The sequence below is a fragment of the Ranitomeya imitator genome, chromosome 4 (genome assembly GCF_032444005.1).
Source record: "Ranitomeya imitator isolate aRanImi1 chromosome 4, aRanImi1.pri, whole genome shotgun sequence".
Lineage (NCBI taxonomy): Eukaryota > Metazoa > Chordata > Amphibia > Anura > Dendrobatidae > Ranitomeya > Ranitomeya imitator.
In genome coordinates, this window is record NC_091285.1 from 239,474,431 (window position 1) to 239,494,990 (window position 20,560).

At 44.0% G+C, this 20,560-nt stretch overlaps 1 protein-coding gene across 1 annotated transcript in view; it reads right to left on the minus strand.

Moving 5' to 3' along the window:
• Positions 1 to 20,560, minus strand: part of LOC138674484 (dynein axonemal heavy chain 3-like) — a 3,367,401-nt gene that overhangs the window by 89,278 nt on the left and 3,257,563 nt on the right. The window contains 1 exon segment of the mRNA XM_069762320.1: positions 11,568 to 11,861. Coding sequence (XP_069618421.1) covers positions 11,568 to 11,861 — 294 coding nt within the window.

The window sequence follows — 20,560 nt, forward strand, 5'->3', positions numbered from 1 at the left end:
TGCTCGAGGCCTGGCGGCCTCAACCAATCAGAGACGCAGGATGTCTACGTCCTTTGTGACATCATCGTCACTGTGCCTGGCGGCCTCGACCAATCAGAGATGCGGGATTTCTACGGCGATGCTGTGCCCGTCGCTGATTGGTCGAGGCCTGGCGGCCTCGACCAATCAGAGACGCGGGATTTCCAGGACAGACAGACAGACAGAAAGACAGAAAGACAGAAAAACCCTTAGACAATTATATATATAGATATACAGTCATGGCTAAAAGTATTGACACCCCTGCAATTCTGTCAGCTAATACTCATTTTCTTCCTGACATTTGCAAACACAAATTCTTTGGTATTATTATCTTCATTTAATTTGTCTTAAATGAAAAAACACAAAAGAGAATGAAGCAAAAAGCAAAACATTGATCATTTCACACAAAACTCCAAAAATGGGCCAGACAAAAGTATTGGCACCCTCATCCTAATACTTGGTTGCACAACCTTTAGCCAAAATAACTGACCAACCGCTTCCGGTAACCATCAATGAGTTTCTTACAATGCTCTGCTGGAATTTTAGACCATTCTTCTTTGGCAAACTGCTCCAGGTCCCTGATATTTGAAGGGTGCCTTCTCCAAACTGCCATTTTTAGATCTCTCCACAGGTGTTCTATGGGATTCAGGTCTGGACTCATTGCTGGCCACCTTAGAAGTCTCCAGTGCTTTCTCTCAAACCATTTTCTAGTGCTTTTTGAAGTGTGTTTTGGGTCATTGTCCTGCTGGAAGACCCATGACCTCTGAGGGAGACCCAGCTTTCTCACACTGGGCCCTACATTATGCTGCAAAATTTGTTGGTAGTCTTCAGACTTCATAATGCCATGCACACGGTCAAGCAGTCCAGTGCCAGAGGCAGCAAAGCAACCCCAAGACATCAGGGAACCTCTGCCATGTTTGACTGTAGGGACCGTGTTCTTTTCTTTGAATGCCTCTTTTTTTTTCTCCTGTAAACTCTATGTTGATGCCTTTGCCCAAAAAGCTCTACTTTTGTCTCATCTGACCAGAGAACATTCTTCCAAAACATTTTAGGCTTTCTCAGGTAAGTTTTGGCAAACTCCAGCCTGGCTTTTTTATGTCTCGGGGTAAGAAGTGGGGTCTTCCTGGGTCTCCTACCATACTGTCCCTTTTCATTCAGACGCCGACGGATAGTACGGGTTGACACTTTGTACCCTCGGACTGCAGGGCAGCTTGAACTTGTTTGGATGTTAGTCGAGGTTCTTTATCCAACATCCGCACAATCTTGCGTTGAAATCTCTTGTCAATTTTTCTTTTCTATCCACATCTAGGGAGGTTAGCCACAGTGCCATGGGCTTTAAATGGCTTGATGACACTGCGCACGGTAGACACAGGATTATTCAGGTCTTTGGAGATGGACTTGTAGCCTTGAGATTGCTCATGCTTCCTCACAATTTGGTTTCTCAAGTCCTCAGACAGTTCTTTGGTCTTCTTTCTTTTCTCTATGCTCAATGTGGTACACACAAGGACACAGGACAGAGGTTGAGTCAACTTTAATCCATGTCAACTGGCTGCAAGTGTGATTTAGTTATTGCCAACACCTGTTAGGTGCCACAGGCAAGTTACAGATGCTGTTAATTACACAAATTAGAGAAGCATCACATGATTTTTCGAACAGTGCCAATACTTTTGTCCACCCCCTTTTTTATGTTTGGTGTGGAATTATATCCAATTTGGCTTTAGGACAATTCTTTTTGTGTTTTTTCATTTAATATAAATTAACTGAAGATAATAATACCAAATAATTCGTGTTTGCAATCATTTTCAGGAAGAAAATGAGTATTATCTGACAGAATTGCAGGGGTGTCAACACTTTTGGCCATGACTGTATATATATCAAATCAACAATATGTGTAACAGTGATATATATTAATAAGGTGTAGCGCATCAGAAATAAATATTAATAAAGTGCCAAATTGTTAGAAAATTGATGAAAAATTAGTGCATTCAAAACAATAGAAGCACACCAACACTCAGTGCAGCACAATCCAAAGAGAAAAAAAAAAGGATCTCATAACAAGGTATGAAATCCTCTGAAATAATAATTGTAGACGGTGCTGGAGTACATATGGATAAAGTGCTGCAGTGCATATAAATAAGGTGCTGCTACAAAAGGTCAATAAAGAATTAAGGCAGGGGCATAGTTTACCTAAGTCAAACGTGCTGCCAGGTCCCTACGTGCGTTTCGGCGCTAGCCTTCTTCCGCGGGGTGTGTACCACTATTTAAAATATATTTTATTACTTTGTCTTTATTGCACAACATCTTTGTAGGATTTTATTTCAATTTTGTGCTTGACTGTTAATTTTGTATACAATTTGTTCTATTTTTGAAAAAAAACATATTAAACAAGTCTATAGCCAATATGTTATTGCAGTTCGTGTATCAATTTAGCATCATTAAAGGGAGTCTGTTACCCCCTTGGACATACAGTACAGACCAAAAGTTTGGACACACCTTCTCATTTAAAGATTTTTCTGCATTTTCCTGACTATGAAAATTGTAAATTCACACTGAAGGCATCAAAACTATGAATTAACATATGTGGAATTATATACTTAACAAAAAGTGTGAAACGACTGAAATATGTCTTATATTCTAGGTTCTTCAAAGTAGCCACCTTTTGCTTTGATGACTGCTTTGCACACTCTTGGCATTCTCTTGATGAGCTTCAAGAGGTAGTCACTGGAAATGGTCTTCCAGCAATCTTGAAGGAGTTCACAGAGATGCTTAGCACTTGTTGGCCCTTTTGCCTTCACTCTGCGGTCCAGCTCACCCCAAACCATCTCAATTGGGTTCAGGTCTGGTGACTGTGGAGGCCAGATCATCTGGCGTAGCACCCCATCACTCTTCTTCTTGGTCAAATAGCCCTTACACAGCCTGGAGGTGTGTTTGGGGTCATTGTCCTGTTGAAAAATAAATGATAGTCCAACTAAATACAAACCGGAAGGAATAGCATGCTGCAGCAACATGCTGTGTTAGCCATGCTGGTTCAGTATGAATTCACTTTTGAATAAATCCCCAACAATGTCACCAGCAAAGCACCCCCACACCATCACACCTCCTCCTCCATGCTTCACGGTGGGAACCAGGCATGTAGAGTCCATCCATTCACTCTTTCTGCGTCACACAAAGACACGGTGGTTGGAACCAAAGATCTCAAATTTGGACTCATCAGACCAAAGCATAGATTTCCACTGGTCTAATGTCCATTCCTTGTGTTCTTTAGCCCAAACAAGTCTATTCTGCTTGCTGCCTTTCCTTAGCAGTGGTTTCCTAGCAGCTATTTTACCATGAAGGCCTGCTGCACAAAGTCTCCTCTTAACAGTTGTTGTAGAGATGTGTCTGCTGCTAGAACTCTGTGGGGCATTGACCTGGTCTCTATTCTGAGCTGCTGTTCACCTGCGATTTCTGAGGCTGGTGACTTGGATAAACTTATCCTCAGAAGCAGAGGTGACTCTTGGTCTTCCTTTCCTGGGGCAGTCCTCATGTGAGCCAGTTTCTTTGTAGCGCTTGATGGTTTTTGCAACTGCACTTGGGGACACTTTCAAAGTTTTTCTAATTTTTCGGACTGACTGACTTTCATTTCTTAAAGTAATGTTGGCCACTCGTTTTTCTTTACTTAGCTGCTTTGTTCTTGCCATAATACAAATTCTAACAGTCTATTCAGTAGGACTATCAGCTATGTATCCACCAGACTTCTGCCCAACACAACTGATGGTCCCAAACCCCATTTATAAGGCAAGAAATCCCACTTATTAATCCTGACAGGGCACACCTGTGAAGTGAAAACCATTTCTGGTGCCTACCTCTTGAAGCTCATCAAGAGAATGCCAAGAGTGTGCAAAGCAGTCATCAAAGCAAAAGGTGGCTACTTTGAAGAACCTAGAATATAAGACATATTTTCAGTTGTTTCACACTTTTTTGTTAAGTATATACTTCCACATGTGTTATTTCATAGTTTTGATGCCTTCAGTGTGAATTTACAATTTTCATAGTGATGAAAATACAGAAAAATCTTTAAATGAGAAGGTGTGTCCAAACTTTTGGTCTGTACTATATGTAACATATTAAAATGGGTATACAGGTAATAGAATGGTTAAAATAGTCATACATGGATGCTCATATCTGTGGTATTGTTGTGGAGAAATTCTCTTTTATTCTGTTATCGTAATGATTTCTTCCAGGCTCCGGGGCATGCGGTGTCTGGAGGAAAACCCTTCCTCCGGTCTTCATTAGCTTACCAGCCCCCACCCATCACCGTCAGAGTGCCCTGTGACGTGTAGTGGTGACTCCAGAATTCCACTCCTTCGCCCTGCTATAGCACGATTACACTTGAAGGTTACATATGTCCAAGTGGATGATAGATTCCCTTTAACCCTTTAATGGTTGACAATTCTTTTTTGGTGATTGGTAATGGACTTTTTTTCTGGGGCACTGTTGGAACTAGACCCAGCACAACTCAGACATTGGTACCTGTCAGGGCTGTTTTCCTCTATAAATGGGGCTGCTTTAGTAAATACTTTATAAAATAAGTAAATATAAAATAACAAAAAAATAAAGTAAAAAAATAAAAGTGCAATCATACCCCATGAACTTTTCGACATTTTTACACGTTACACCCACAAACTTAAATTAATTTTATGTGATATACTAACATAAAGTTGCAAGTATTTGTGAAGTGTAAAGGAAATGTTACATGGTTTGCTAATTATTTTTAAGTCTGAAAATTATAAAAATTCCAATAAAATACATTTAAGCTTATGGTTTTAATATGAACAAATGTTGAAGAGGTTGCGAGGTATGAACACTATTTCAAGACACTATACTGTATATACATTATATAGATATTGTGCGGCAGTGACTCGTGTCACAAGTAGGGGTCGCTGTGTATTTTCCCCAGGTTGTGCATGGAGATGGATGAAGTCCGGGTCTTCCATGTGGCTGAAAACCACAGGTTTGTTAAAAACCCTGCAGTAAGGGGAATGGGTGTGTCAGGCATCAGGTGCAACTTCAGTGTCAGTCTGGTGTGTGCTGGTGTGCAGAGCAGAGGCCTGCAGAGTGCTAGCTGTGTGTGTGTGATGCAGGACAGGCCAGCGGAGCCAGCAGCTATGGCAGCTGAATAGCCTGGCACCCGCAGCGTACACATCAATGAAAGTCGTCCATGGTAACTGGTCTCGGATGTCGACAGTCCTGTGCCCAGAGGTGGATGTCCTGTGCCCGAAAGAGGACTGGCATGTGTATAGATTGCAAACAGGTGGATATGGTGCCCAGCTTCTATCCGGAGGATATCCTGGGCTGTGTACGGCTGTGTGAGTAAAGAGTCTGTGATACAGTGGTGCAGGACACCCACGGAAACTAGTCAGAGGAGGACTGGTGTGTGTTGTGTCTGCAATATGTGAAGCTGTGTTTGAAGACTGAAATAAGGCATACGGTTGCCCCACATATACTGAACAAGGAGAGGTCCGGCATGTTTAGGGACTGCAATCTAAAAGCCATACGATGTGTAGTGCTATGAAACGGGCACTGAAACGAGATGCAACTGTGTGCATTGAACTTTGATGACGTGTACTATAAAATTCTATGCATCTTTATGTGTGAAGTAACACATTAAAAAGACTTTTGTGTTTGAACTTTGTGGGTGATTGCCTCTTCACTGCCTACGGTGCTACTGCAGCATTACAAATACATACAATACAGATGAAAAACTGTCAGTTTTTTTTCTGGATAAAAATAATTTTTTTTATATGCTCTAATGAACTTAACCAGATAAGGAGTTTGTAACTCTCTCTTTTTACTGAGCTTCTCTTGGCTGATTTATGACCACTGCATTCACCTCAACTTTGATTTGGTCTGTGGCCATAAATCAGCACAGAGGCATTCAGAAAAAGGCTTTTAAAGCCATGTTCTCACGTTCAGTATTTGGTCAGTATTTTAAGTCAGTATTTGTAAGCCAGAACCGACAGTGTAAGGCCGGGATCACACATGCGAGAAATACGTCCGAGTCTCTCATGGTAATAGCCGGTATTGCCGCCGTCTCTCTGGAGCGGAGCGTGAGGCTGCATGTATTGCTATGCAGCCTCATGCTCCACTCCTGAGTGACAGCGGCAATGCCGGATATTACCATGCGAGACTCCGACGTATTTCTCGCATGTGTGATCCCGGCCTAACAGTCAGAGGAAAAGTAGAATAGAAACACATCACCACTCCTGTATTTTCCCCCACTCCTGGTTTTGGCTTACAAATACTGAGGTAAAAAACTGACCAAATACTGAACATGTGACCATAGCCTAAGAGTTATAAGCTCTCATGTCAAAATGAGCTGACTGCTGGATTCTTACAACTCATTCTGCAGTCCACAATAGACAGTGCAATACGGAGGGTGCAAAAAGCAAATAGTGCAAATTTTTAATGAAGCCCAGTTACAAAAATTATGATTAGCCCCAAAATACATTCATTTAAATGGAAACTGTTGTCCTGAAAAAACTGTTCGCCTGTAGATATAGGGTTAATCTGTAATTAAATAGCATTCAAATGATGCTTTACTAAAAAGGCGGCTACCATGGTCATGGCCATGTTCGACCAAGGAAGTTGAGTGCACGTGCTCAGTGTCATATACAGAGGTTGTCGTGTCACAATAAATCAACGAGTTCTGCCAGCATTGCTGCAGAGATTAAAGGGGTGGAGGGTCAGCCTGCCAGTGCTCAGACCATATGCTGCACACTGCATCAAATAGAATCTGCATGGCTGTCATCCCAGGAGGAAGTCTCTTCTAAAGATGGTGCCAAGAAGCCTGGAAACACTTTGCTAAAGACAAGCAGACTAACAACATGGATTACTGGAACCATGTCCTGTGGTCCGATGAGATCAAGATAAACTTATTTTGTTCATACGGTCTTAAGGTCGTGTGGCAGCAGCCAGGTGAGGAGTACAAAGACAAGTGTGTCTTGCCTACAGTCAAGCATGATGGTGGGAATGTCATAGTTGGGGCTGCATGAGTTCTACCGGCTGTGGGGAGCTACAGTTCATTGAATGAACCATGAATGCCAACTTGTACTGTGACATACTAAAGCAGAGCATGATCCCCTCCATTCGGAAACTGGGCCACAGGGCAATAAACACACCTCAAAGACCACAACTGCCCAGCTAAAAAAGCTGAAGGTAAAGGTGTAGGACCAGCCAAGCATGTCTCCAGACCTAAACCCTATTGAGCATCTGTCGGGCATTCTCAAACAGAAGGTGGCGGAGCGCAAGGTCTCTAACATCCACCAGCGAAGTGATGTCATCATGGAGGAGTGAAAAGAGGATTTCAGTGGCAACCTGTGAATCTCTGGTGAACTCCATGCCCAAGAGAGTTAAAACAGCTCTGGAAAAATAATGGTGACCACACAAAATATTCATACTTTGGGCACAGTTTAGACACTTTCACTTAGGGGTGTATTCACTTTTGTTGCCAGCTGCTTAGAGTGACACTACTAAAATCAATCCCTTGTTTTAGCAGTTTATGTGGGATTTTGAACAAAAATGAAAGTTATTGATTTTAATGTACATAATAGGTAATAATAAACGCTATATTAAACTCAGCTATAAGTGTATTCTTCTCTGTGCTAGCTAAAGTGACAAAAGGAACGTCATCCGCATCATGCTGTACATTTATGAAACTAGAGCGCTGACATATTGAGCAAGTCATTACACAGTGCAGGATATTTTTGCAATAGTTCAGCTATCTTTCAAGCACGACAAGGTTACACTGTAGCAAACATACAACAAAATAAACTGCAAAATGAAAAATCTGACTGATGTGACGGGATTTGTGTTGACATTCATGTCAAGAGATTCCACAGCAAAGCAGCAAAGAGAATATCCCCAATTCTTAGAACTATCATTTCTGTTGACAGTTTGACGACGGGACGTGAAACAATCTTCCTTTTCCTAACAGTGTTCTATCCTATGTATTCAATATGGACCTGCCAATTCCTATGTGCTAGAGAGTATTTCATTATTTATTGCCTGGACCCTTAAACCTTGTCACCATACCTGCTGTCTTAATGAATCTTGCCTTGTTATTATGTTCTGTTACTATATTGCAACACTTTTTTTCTATATTTTTTTTTAAAAATTTTCTGGTAATATCAACAGAGACTAGAATATATAAAATTGCTAACACAAGTTTAATCTTTTTTTAATTAAGAGTAAATTGAAGTGAATCTCCATTTCTAATGATCAGGCCTCTGTTTTCGGACTCAGATTGTGTTATATTTACCGTATTATTTGATTTTACTTATTGCTAAGACTCGTATTTGATTGATACTCTACACTCATGCTATGGATTGCTTTGAGCTCACTCTGCTTTGTTTAAATTCCCTTTTTGTATTATTATGATGATTTCTGTTTTTAACTCATTATGAATAAAATATCATAAATTTTACTTGTTGGTTTTGCACTTTCCTTCTTCTTTGGTTCATGTAATTTTGTAAGTATACCATATGAATATTTTGGTCTTCAGTCTTTGGATATTTAATGCTCCAAACAGTATAATGGGCCCCATATATTGCTCCGTAATGTATATAATGGGCCCCATATATTGCTCCATACTGTATATAATGAGCCTCATATAGTGCTCTATACAGTGTAATGGCCCCATATATTGCTCCATACTGTATATAATGGGCACCATGTATTGCTCCATACAGTATAATGGTCCCATATATTGCTCCATACGGTATATAATGGGCCCCATACATTGCTCCATACAGTATATAATGGTCCCATATATTGCTCCATACAGTATATAATGGGCCCCATACATTGCTCCATACAGTATATAATGGCCACATATATTGCTCCATACAGAATATAATGGGTTCCATATAATGCTCCATACATAAAAAAAGATCAAATACTCATCTCACCCGTTGCCCACTGTTCCGGTCTCTTCAGCACCTTCTGACGCTCTGCACTGCTCAGCACAGAGGGCGTGCTGTAGTGATGTCATCATGCTCTCTGCACAGCTGAGACCAGAGCAGCAAGGAATGGGAGTATTTTTGGGGGTGGCCAGTGACAGCACTGGCATCAGGCTCCCCTGAATCACGGGCCCTTCCAAACACTAAAATAGACTTCTGAGAGAAGTCCGTGTTCAGAGTTCAGCACCGGTACATACCCTGAACTTTACAATCCAGGTTCTCTTATCTCTACCTATAATGAGTTACATTGTTGTGTTTGTTATTTTACTTGGAAATGTAGCCCTGGATCTTGCACAATTTCTTTCCCAGCAAATATTATGAATTCTGCAGTGAAAGTTCTGAATGCAGACCTGGAGATAGTGTTATATTTCTAAAAGTTTTTCTTAACTGTCCTTAAAGAAAATCTGTCAGGGCCCCCATGGCTCCTAACTGCCACTATAAGGTTAAATTGGCCTTTTAGTGCATTACAACTAAGTCCCTCTTGTCCCACACAATTTTTCTGTACTATAAAAAAGCTCCTCTAAAAGTGTAACTCATCTTATGGTAAGCGGAACTATTATGGCGGTACATCATTTCTCCCAGTCCAGTTGCTGTACTAACTCCCCTCTGGGTAAGATTGACATCCTTTCCCACCGTGTCCGCTTTAAGGCTACGTTCACATTTGCGGCGTCATGTGCCCCTATATTTAACGTGGGGGGCGCATGGACATGCATTGTGCTGCGTTTTGCGACGCATGCGTTTTTTTGGCCGCAAGCGTGGGGCGCAGAAAACGCAACAAGTTGCATTTTTTTTGCGTCCCAATTTCGGCAAAAAAGGACGCATGCGTTGCAAAACGCAGCGTTTTAGCGTGCGTTTTGTTGCGTTTTTGTTTGCGTTGTGCGGTGCGTCGCCGACGCAGCCCCGCACAACGCAAATGTGAACGTAGCCTAAGCATCCCTAACTGTGTGCTACGTGTGCGCAGGAAGCAATGATGTTGTAGGGACAACCTTCCAGCGCCACATCACTAAAGCTTCCTGGGCATGTGCGGTATGTAGATGACGCCAAGGAGAGCACATGCTCAGACATAAAAGCTTGGAGCAGCGGTCCCATGCATGTGCTGTGCTGTAATGTCGGATACCTGGAAACCTGGACTAGTCCTGGATTGTTAGCATAAGAAAAGTTGCACTTTTAAAGTTGTTTTGTACAGAGTGTTTGCGTGAGACATCAGGAGCTTTGATGTAATGGAGTAATAGGCCAATTAAACCTTATGGGAGCCGAGGCAAATCTGACAGATACCCTTTACACTGAGCTGTATGATGTTAAATATTTCTGAATTATTATTTATTGGTTATGTAGCAACGTTTTTTGTAAACTCTTTATATTTAATTTTCAAGAAATAAAGTGTTACGGACTGGCGGAATGCACCAAGTATAGATGATATGAAACTAGGTGCGTTCGCAGTCCGAGGTCCACCGTGCAGGTAAAAACCCTGCTGCTAGTAAGATGGACTATATGACGGTACTATAAGTATACACGCACGGGTTAACTTCACCCTGCGTGAAGGAAGCGATCCTATTGAGTCACAGGACCGCGGTACCACACATAGAGCACGAGCAAGAAGTCAGCGAACACAACCCCAGCACAGGATTGAAGTCCGATTAGACCACTTGCTGGCACAACACCGCAACTGGGTGTGTAAAGAAACTATAAAAATAGTATATAAAGGCACGAGAGTGCATGCAGTGCCGCACTGACAGACGCCACTAACCACCCAGGCTTGGGTAAGGAAAGCGCAGAGGAAGCGCACGGCGCCGTACAGGCGGTCACAGCAACTAGACGCTGTTATGTGTGTAACGTGCTGTTGGATAAGTCGGGCACTAGATAGCAAACATACACCTTCCGCGAACAGTCATCCAATAGGGAGGGTATTTTAAAGAGCGACTTTCACTCACAACACACACACATATTATCAAGACAATACTAGCGCATGGCCGTGCGGTCATGCGCAGTTTATATAGTTGCAGCACAGGAAGCTGCTACAGAAGTTTTGCCATTTCAGGACCTGCCAAGAGGACCAATGGGATGTGCTGCAGCACCTGAGCATGTGACCCTCGATCTCCAACGGGAGATCTTGCCCTGGGCATGCTCAGTGTGTGCAAATAAGGACTTAGTCCCAGGGAAGCCCGCTCGCCGCAGATCAGTGCAGGGTACAACAGGAGAGCCGGAAAAGGCAGCAGTAACCCTTTGCACAGAATCAGTCCCAGCGAGATGCTGGGAGCGACGCCTCCGCTGAGCAGAGCCCACTGCGGCCGAAGCAGAATGGGAGACCGCAGCAGACACGGATCGAGATTCCCCCTGTGCAGCAGAGAAAACTCGACTCCTAACATAAAGACACTTCTTACTTGGAATCAAAGAGTACAAATATGCAGGTCATTAGAAACCTTGTTGGCTTTAGTTTATACCGAGGTGCTACTGGTTTTAGTTATTCCCCGGTCTAGTGAAGCTCCGTGAATACTTGGCCTAGATATTAATGAGCTTGTTCAGTGCAGTAGCACATTAAAGGTAACCTACCTGTGGTTTGTTACAGCCATTAAAGAAACTTGGATTACAAATTGGATCACTGAGGTATGACTTTAACAAGTTTGCTCTCAGTCCCTTTGGGGATTCGTTGGTCATTTTGATTCCATTTTGCAATACAGAAACAGGAAAATTTGGTGAAGGATAACTGGTCAGCCACAAGCGGAAACTGGATTTTGTCTTTTCTTTATCTGTAATGACTTCTTCACAGATATGTTCAAGATTTGTGAGCCAACTAATGGCCAAGTGGCAGTTCTGCAGTACAACCCATGTACCTTCTTCAGCTGCCTACAAAACATAACCAAAAGTCATGAAAAATTCATTATTATTCACATGTCTTCTCATAAAATTAATTAGGAATCCCTGACAATCTGGAGAGAGCCCAAACACAATCATTATCCAGAAAATTAAGTTATACAGTCTGTGTGACCTTTAATCAATCATCCTACTGTTAATGTTAATTTTCCTGATCTAAAAACCATAGATGTATTTGCATTTTAATGGCCAGTAAATGAGTGTCATCGGGAAGAAATAATAGATTCTTGGCCTTTTGGTATAAATTCATTGTAAAATATTTATGAGAAATGATGTAAAATCAGTAGATGATGTTGCTGTTGTTATGGCCATAATAACTTTCACACAGTGATAAAGAGTCATAACTAGAAGAAACACTTTATGTAAGATATTAAATTAATACACAGTTTGGATAATGTTGCCTGGAGAGTTATGTACATCAATTAAAAGAATGATTTGCTGTTTCGGGAACTTTTCTCATTTGTAAAATTTGTCATAAGTTTGCAGAATGTAAAGGATATGGACACCTTTAGGGGTATTAGTATTCATAAATGCATATATTTAAGGCTAAAAATTAATTTTGCTACTCTGGTTTATTAATTATTATGTAACTTTTGCCAAATATAGACTCTGTGTTGTACTTTTTATTGTGGGCTGCAGAATAAATTATAAGTAGCCAGGAGTCAGCTCATTTTCTATCTCTTCTATCAGTCTTTTTCTGAACCCATTGGTCCTGATTTATGTAACCGGACAAAATCAAAGTTGAGTTTAACTTCGTGGTCATAAATTGGCTCAGTTCAGGTCAGTAAAAAGTTACAAACTTTCCCATCAGAACTAGCAAACTAACAGGTAAGTGAGTAAAAAGTGTTAAACTTTCCCATCAGAACCAGGTCACTGACTGATCCTCAGTTATATGGAATGTATCCTTATAAAATGATACATAGTTTAAATCAGGTTTTTGTGTTAAAGAGGACTTTTTCACCAAATTTTTCATGCTGAACTGGATATGCAACATGATAGTGGCTGCCTCCCTACTGGAGATATTAGCAATCAAAGTATTTGAGTTAACTTTTGTTAAGTCCAAGTGAAGTCCAAGTGGGTGTCCATGACAGTTTTCACTGGGGACATATTTTTATCCTCCCTGCAGGAGTTGCCCAATCACAAGCATGCAGTAGCACAGCATCAAAAGATTATGCTCCCAGAATATCTTAGTTTTCTCAGTATGTTAGATGTAGGGATACAGCACTAGAAGATTGGAGTACAGATAGCTCACACCTTTCAGATAATATCCTTGTGGGGAAAGGGGCAGAATGGCTGAGTTTAGCTCTGTCGCATTACAAACCCTTCAACTGTCCTTCTTTCCTAGCACTGTCAGCTCAGATTTTGTCCCATCCCCCCACCCTGCCTATTTGAATATGAGTCATAGTTATGTCTGTTGTGCTTACAGCATCTTGTAATCCCTCCATAGTGAGAGGAGAGCTGGGAGGCCATTACATCTCACGCAGGAGTAGCTTGTTGTGTTCTCACTGCTGAGGGATTACTAGATGCTGTAAGGACAAGACACATAGTTGTGACTCATCTCTAAATAGGCAATGAAGGGTAGATGCAGTACAGCAGAGCTAACAGTACTGTGAGAAGAGGAGAGCTGATGAAAGGGCTTATAATATGACATTGCTAAACTCAGCTGTACTTTTTAATCATTCATGAGGTTAGACCAGGAGATCAGAGCTGTATCCTTAAATCTCACACACTGAGAAACCTAAGCTATCGTGTGGGTGTGTTCTTTTTCTGCTTTGATGCAGCATGTTATGACCTGGTGGTCAGGACAATAATGGACCTGGTGGTTAAGAGCACACGGAATGACCTGATAGTTACTGATAATAAAGGACGAGCTCTGGGACGTGGGAACTCTGCTGACCGCAATCCCTAATCCTATCAAACACACTAGAAATAGCCATGGATTGCGCCTAACGCTCCCTATGCAACTCGGCACAGCCTAAGGAACTAGCTAGCCCTGAAGATAGAAAAATAATGCCTACCTTGCCTCAGAGAAATTCCCCAAAGGAAAAGGCAGCCCCCCACATATAATGACTGTGAGTAAAGATGAAAGTACAAACACAGAGATGAAATAGATTTAGCAAAGTGAGGCCCGACTTACTGAACAGACCGAGGATAGGAAAAGTTACTTTGCGGTCAGCCCAAAAACCTACAAAAAAGACCACGCAGAGGGCGCAAAAAGACCCTCCGCACCGACTCACGATGCGGAGGTGCTCCCTCTGCGTCCCAGAGCTTCCAGCAAGCAAGACAACAATAAAAATAGCAAGCTGGACAGAAAAATAGCAAACCAAAGAAATACAAGCTGGAACATAGCTTCTGCTGGGAAGACAGGTCACAAGAACGATCCAGGAGTGAACTAGACCAATACTGGAACATTGACAGGTGGCATGGAGCAAAGATCTAAGTGGAGTTAAATAGAGCAGCCAGCTAACGAATTAACCTCGTCACCTGTGGAAGGAAACTCAGAAGCCGCAGCCCCACTCACAACCACCAGAGGAAGCCCATAGACAGAACCAGCCGAAGTACCATTCATGACCACAGGAGGGAGCCCGACAACAGAATTCACAACAGTACCCCCCCCTTGAGGAGGGGTCACCGAACCCTCACCAGAGCCCCCAGGCCGACCAGGATGAGCCAAATGAAAGGCACGAACCAGATCGGCAGCATGAACATCAGAGGCAAAAACCCAGGAATTATCTTCCTGACCATAACCCTTCCACTTGACCAGGTACTGGAGTTTCCGTCTCGAAACACGAGAATCCAAAATCTTCTCCACCACATACTCCAACTCCCCCTCAACCAACACCGGGGCAGGAGGATCAATGGATGGAACCACAGGCGCCACGTATCTCCACAATAACGACCTATGGAACACATTATGGATGGCAAAAGAAGCAGGAAGGGCCAAACGAAATGACACAGGATTGATAACCTCAGAAATCTTATACGGACCAATGAAACGAGGCTTAAACTTAGGAGAGGAAACCTTCATAGGAACATAACGAGACGACAACCAAACCAAATCCCCAACACGAAGTCGGGGACCCACACAGCGCCAGCGGTTAGCGAAACGTTGAGCCTTCTCCTGGTACAATGTCAAATTGTCCACCACATGAGTCCAAATCTGCTGCAACCTATCCACCACAGTATCTACACCAGGACAGTCCGAAGACTCAACCTGCCCTGAAGAGAAACGAGGATGGAAACCAGAATTGCAGAAAAACTGTGAAACCAAAGTAGCCGAGCTGGCCCGATTATTAAGGGCGAACTCAGCCAACGGCAAAAAGGACACCCAATCATCCTGATCAGCAGAAACAAAGCATCTCAGATATGTTTCCAAAGTTTGATTAGTTCGTTTGGTTTGGCCATTTGTCTGAGGATGGAAAGCCGAGGAAAAAGACAAATCAATGCCCATCCTTGCACAAAAGGATCGCCAAAACCTCGAAACAAACTGGGAACCTCTGTCAGAAACGATGTTCTCCGGGATACCATGTAAACGAACCACATGCTGGAAAAATAATGGCACCAAATCAGAGGAGGAAGGCAATTTAGACAAAGGTACCAAATGGACGATCTTAGAAAAGCGATCACAAACCACCCAAATGACCGACATCTTTTGAGAGACGGGGAGATCCGAAATAAAATCCATAGAAATATGCGTCCAGGGCCTCTTCGGGACCGGCAAGGGCAAAAGCAACCCACTGGCACGAGAACAGCAGGGCTTAGCCCGAGCACAAGTCCCACAGGACTGCACAAAAGAACGCACATCCCGTGACAAAGACGGCCACCAAAAGGATCTAGCCACCAAATCTCTGGTGCCAAAGATTCCAGGATGCCCAGCCAACACTGAACAATGAATCTCATAGATAACTCTACTAGTCCATCTATCAGGGACAAACAGTTTCTCCGCTGGGCAACGGTCAGGTCTATCAGCCTGAAATTTTTGCAGCACCCGCCGCAAATCAGGGGAGATGGCAGACAAAATTACCCCCTCTTTGAGAATACCCGCCGGCTCAGGAACACCCGGAGAGTCAGGCACAAAACTCCTTGACAGGGCATCAGCCTTCACATTCTTAGAGCCCGGAAGGTACGAAACCACAAAATCAAAACGGGAGAAAAATAACGACCATCGAGCCTGTCTCGGATTCAACCGTTTGGCAGACTCAAGATAAGTCAAATTCTTGTGATCTGTCAAGACCACCACGCGATGCTTGGCTCCTTCAAGCCAATGACGCCACTCCTCGAATGCCCACTTCATGGCCAACAACTCACGATTACCAACATCATAATTACGCTCAGCAGGCGAAAACTTTCTAGAAAAGAAAGCACATGGCTTCATCACCGAGCCATTCAGAACTTCTTTGCGACAAAACAGCCCCTTCTCCAATCTCAGAAGCATCAACCTCAACCTGAAACGGGAGCGAAACATCTGGCTGGCACAACACAGGGGCAGAAGAAAAACGACGCTTCAACTCCTGAAAAGCCTCTACAGCTGCAGAAGACCAATTGACCACATCAGCACCCTTCTTGGTCAAATCAGTCAACGGTTTAGCAACAGTAGAAAAATTAGCGATGAAGCGCCGATAAAAATTAGCAAAGCCCAGGAACTTTTGCAGGCTCTTCACAGATGTCGGCTGAGTCCAATCGTAAATTATTATTATTTTATTATTATTTATTATTATAGCGCCATTTATTCCATGGCGCTTTACATGTGAGGAGGGGTATACATAATAAAACAAGTACAATAATCTTGAAAAATACAAGTCACAACTGGTACAGGAGGAGAGAGGACCCTGCCCGCGAGGGCTCACAATCTACAAGGGATGGGTGAGGATACAGTAGGTGAGGGTAGAGCTGGCCGTGCAGCGGTTTGGTCAATCGGTGGTTACTGCAGGTTGTAGGCTTGTCGGAAGAGGTGGGTCTTCAGGTTCTTTTTGAAGGTTTCGATGGTAGGCGAGAGTCTGATATGTTGTGGTAGAGCATTCCAGAGTAGGGGGGATGCACGAGAGAAATCTTGTATGCGATTGTGGGAAGAGGAGATAATAGGGGAGTAGAGAAGGAGATCTTGTGAGGATCGGAGGTTGCGTGCAGGAAAGTACCGGGAGACGAGGTCACAGATGTATGGAGGAGACAGGTTGTGGATGGCTTTATATGTCATGGTTAGGCTTTTGTACTGGAGTCTCTGGGTGATGGGGAGCCAGTGCAGGGATTGACAGAGGGGAGAGGCCGGGGAATAGCGGGGGGACAGGTGGATTAGTCGGGCAGCAGAGTTTAGAATAGATTGGAGGGGTGCAAGAGTGTTAGAGGGGAGGCCACAGAGCAGGAGGTTACAGTAGTCAAGGCGGGAGATGATGAGGGCATGGACTAGGGTTTTTGCAGATTCTTGGTTTAGGAATGTGCGGATCCGTGAAATATTTTTGAGTTGGAGGCGGCAGGAAGTGGAAAGGGTTTGGATATGTGGTTTAAAGGAGAGATCAGTGTCAAGGATTACCCCAAGACAGCGGGCTTGTGGGACTGGGGAGAGTGGGCAGCCGTTTACTGTAATGGATAGGTTCGTTGGGGAGATCGCGTGAGATGGGGGAAAGATGATGAATTCTGTTTTGTCCATGTTAAGTTTTAGAAATCTAGTGGAGAAGAAAGATGAAATAGCAGACAGACATTGAGGGATTCTGGTTAGTAGGGAGGTGATATCTGGTCCAGAGATGTAGATCTGTGTGTCGTCAGCATAGAGATGATACTGAAAGCCGTGAGATTCTATGAGCTGTCCCAGGCCAAAGGTGTAGATGGAGAAGAGCAGGGGTCCTAGAACTGAACCTTGCGGGACTCCGACAGATAGGGGGCGAGGTGAGGAGGTGGTGTGTGAGTGGGAGACGCTGAATGTACGGTCAGTTAGGTATGATGAGATCCAGGATAGGGCCAATTCTGTGATGCCAAGGGATGAGAGGGTCTGCAGCAGCAGGGAATGGTCCACTGTGTCAAAGGCAGAGGACAGGTCCAGGAGGAGGAGGACAGAGTAGTGTCGCTTGCTCTTGGCGGTTAATAGGTCATTGGTGACCTTAGTTAGGGCAGTTTCAGTGGAGTGGTGTGACCGGAAGCCTGATTGAAAGCGGTCGAAGAAGTAGCAGGAAGATAGATGGGAGGACAGTTCAAGATGGACATGTTGTTCCAGTAGTTTTGAGGAAAAGGGGAGAAGTGATATAGGGCGATAGCTAGATACAGAGGATGGGTCAAGAGAGGGCTTTTTGAGGATAGGTGTGATTGTGGCATGTTTAAAGCTTGAGGGGAAAATGCCAGTTGTTAGTGATAGGTTAAAGAGATGGGTTAGGGTTGGGATGAAGACTGTGGTGAGGTTTGGGATGAAGTGGGATGGGAGTGGGTCAAGTGCACAGGTGGTGAGATGCGATCTTGAGAGTAGAGTGGAGAGTCCGTCTTCTGTAATGGTGGAGAAGTTGGTTTTGGAGGTGGAGGGCTGGGTAGTTGGGAGGAAGGGTTCTGGGGGTTGTTTACTAAAATTGTCTCTGATGATCTCAATTTTCTGCTTGAAAAATGAGGCGAAGTCTTCAGCTGAGATGAGTGGGGAGGGAGGAGGTGCTGGGGGACGGAGGAGAGAGTTGAAGGTGTTGAATAACTGTTTGGGGTTGTGAGACAGGGAGGATATGAGAGATGAGAAGTAGGTTTGTTTTGCTGTGGCGAGCATGGTTTTGAAAGCAGTGAGGGACTGTTTGAATGCGATGAAGTGCTCGATGGAGTGGGATCTTTTCCATCTGCGCTCAGCAGCTCTGGAAGCTCGCCTCAGTTCTTTTGTCATGCTGGTGTGCCAGGGTTGTCTGTTGATTTTGCGAGCTTTGGTATGTGTGAGAGGGGCAAGAGATTCCAAAGCTGCAGCTATTGTGGTGTTATATAGAGCGGCAGCATCATCCGCATTGTGTAGGGAGCTTATGTCTGTGAGAGGGAGGAGGGATTCAGAGAGTGAGTGAAGATCAAGGTGTTTAAGATTTCTGCGAGGGTGTGAGAGTTTGTGGGGTGGGGGTTGTAGACAAGGAGTGGAAAGGGAAGAGAATGTAAGTAGGTTGTGGTCAGAAAGAGGAAGAGGTGAGTTTGAGAGGTTAGATAGGGAGCAGAGGCGGGTGAGAATGAGGTCCAGTGTGTGACCATCTTTGTGGGTGGCTGTAGAAGACCATTGAGTGAGGCCAAAGGAGGAAGTGAGAGATAGAAGTTTAGTGGCAGCTGAGAGGGAAGTGTCAATGGGGATGTTGAAGTCGCCCATGATGATAGTGGGGATGTCAGCGGCGAGGAAGTGGAGTAGCCAGGTGGTGAAGTGGTCGAAGAAGGTGGTGGCTGGCCCTGGGGGACGGTAGATGACAGCCAGTTGGAGGTTGGAGGGGGAGTAGATGCGCACAGAGTGCACCTCAAAGGAAGGGAGGATAACAGAGGGTGGCAGTGGGATTGGGGTGAAGGAGCAGTTATCTGACAGGAGAAAACCAACTCCTCCGCCATGCTTGCTGCTGGGGCGGGGTGTGTGAGAAAGGTGGAAGCCACCGTAAGAGAGTGCCGCAGGGGAGGCTGTGTCAGAAGGGGTGAGCCAGGTTTCAGTGATGCCGAGGAAGGAGAGTTTGTTATTGATAAAGAGGTCATGGATAAATGGAAGTTTATTGCAGACAGAGCGTGCGTTCCATAGTGCTCCAGATAGGGAAATTGGGGGAGTGGGGGCAGGATGAATGGGTATGAGGTTACTGTGGTTGCGAGGACGTGTAGAGGATCGTGGCAGGGGATTTGAAATGAGTGTGGGGATGTGATGAGGAGGGCCAGGATTTGGGGATATGTCGCCAGCAATGAGGAGCAGCAGACAGAGCGTTAGAAGGTGTGAGCTGGATAGGTCATGATGTGGCCGTGTGTGCCTGGCGAGAAAGGATTGTATGTGGAGGAATAGTTCTGTGGAGGAGGTGAGATGACTGGGGAGGATGGAGGGAGAAATGACTAGTTCTTTACTGGGTGGAGGGACTACAGGAGATAGGAAGAAATAGAGTAGTATGGGGGTGAATGTGAAAAGAAACCGAAACATTATAGTGGTTTTCTATTTCTTTACCTTCCAGTCAATTCCAGTCCAATTCTAGTCTAATTCATAGCAATTAAAAAACTGCAATTTAAAAATGCAATTTCTAAGATGGTCAGACACGTCTGGTCAGACTCCTGGCTATGAATTTATGGGCACCTAAGGGCTCACAGCTGAGAGGGAGGATGTGGGCGTGTGTGTCTAGAGCACATGTTCACAGTTAAGCCAGGTCATAAAGAGGGGGTGGGGTAGATGGCCACTCAGGTATGCAAGCAAGAAGCAAGGGAAGTGAAATACGAATGGATAGAAAACAATGGGTAAGCAAAGCGTACCAGGTGGGAATTATATGCAGTTCACATAAACACACATTGCAGGAAAGGCAGAGTAGATGGACAGCAGCATACCAGGTGGGAATTATATGCAGTTCACATAAACACACATTGCAGGAAAGGCAGAGTAGATGGACAGCAGCATACCAGGGGGGAATTATATGCAGTTCACATAAACACATATTGCAGGAAAGGCAGAGTAGATGGACAGCAGCATACCAGGTGGGAATTATATGCAGTTCACATAAACACAC